General features: G+C 44.8%; 1 protein-coding gene across 1 annotated transcript; it reads right to left on the reverse strand.

Annotated features, from left to right (window-relative positions):
- Positions 1-193: 193 nt before the first annotated feature.
- LOC147568901 (uncharacterized) lies at positions 194-889 on the reverse strand. Its single transcript, XM_086661241.1, has one exon. The coding sequence runs from the start codon at positions 887-889 to the stop codon at positions 194-196; it is 696 nt and encodes a 231-aa protein (XP_086517367.1).

Here is an 889-nt window from a genome sequence, read left to right on the forward strand (position 1 = left end):
CTTGGAAAGGGGAAATCAAGCTACCCACCACTCTAGACAAGCGCATAGCCAGAACTTTAGAGACTATCTTGTATGCGCCCCCACCAAGGTGATAGGCCAGTAATCTTGGAATCTGGAGTTGTTTGGAGTCTTGGGGATGAGGACTATGAATGTGTGGTTCAACCTCCAGCGGGACGCTGCTCCCTCAGAGAATTCAGCAATCATCTCCATCATGGAATCCCTGATGGTATCCCAAACACTGACAAAAAAAAGAGATAGGGAAACCATCCGGACCAGGCTCCTTGTCCCTAGCCAGGTCTGTAAGAGCTTTCAACACTTCCTCCTCCGATATATCCGCTTCTAGGAGCTCAGCCTCTATACCAAACAAGGAAGGAAGATGCATGTTGTCCAGACCTGGACGCCACTGTCGAGGTTCTTCATACAAATTGCTAAAGTAGGAGATAGCCTCTTTGCTTATCCCCTCCTCTTTTGAGATGACCACCTCCTCCTTTATGATGACACTGATCCGATTATGGCGCTTTCTACAATTAATGATTTTGTAGAAATAGGATGTGTTCCTGTCCCCTGCCTTCAACCATTGAGTTCTCGACTTTTGCCTCATGCTAATCTCCTCTAGGCTCATTAGTTTACCTAACTCAGCTTTTAGGAGGATCTTATAATTAAACTCAATCTGAGACAGGCCCTGACTTTCCTCCTTCATATCCAGATCTTTTATCTCATTCTGAAGCTTATTGAAACTGTTAGTGAATCTTCTGAATTTCTCTCTAGACCAAGTTTTAAGCTTTTCCTTCAGGAATTGAAGCTTTTTCCAGAGTGTATGGCCAGCTGAGCTACCAGGAGGGCACTCCTTCCACCACTCAGAAATTTTATCCTTGAAGTCTTTGTCCAT

This window comes from Eschscholzia californica, unplaced genomic scaffold (genome assembly GCF_041429995.1).
Source record: "Eschscholzia californica isolate CP2 unplaced genomic scaffold, dmEscCali1.0.p SCAF_1, whole genome shotgun sequence".
NCBI classification, from domain to species: domain Eukaryota; kingdom Viridiplantae; phylum Streptophyta; class Magnoliopsida; order Ranunculales; family Papaveraceae; genus Eschscholzia; species Eschscholzia californica.

Bases quoted from the DNA above. Each gene is read 5' to 3' on its own strand.
- LOC147568901 (XM_086661241.1), bottom strand. From the start codon at position 889: ATGGACAAAGACTTCAAGGATAAAATTTCTGAGTGGTGGAAGGAGTGC.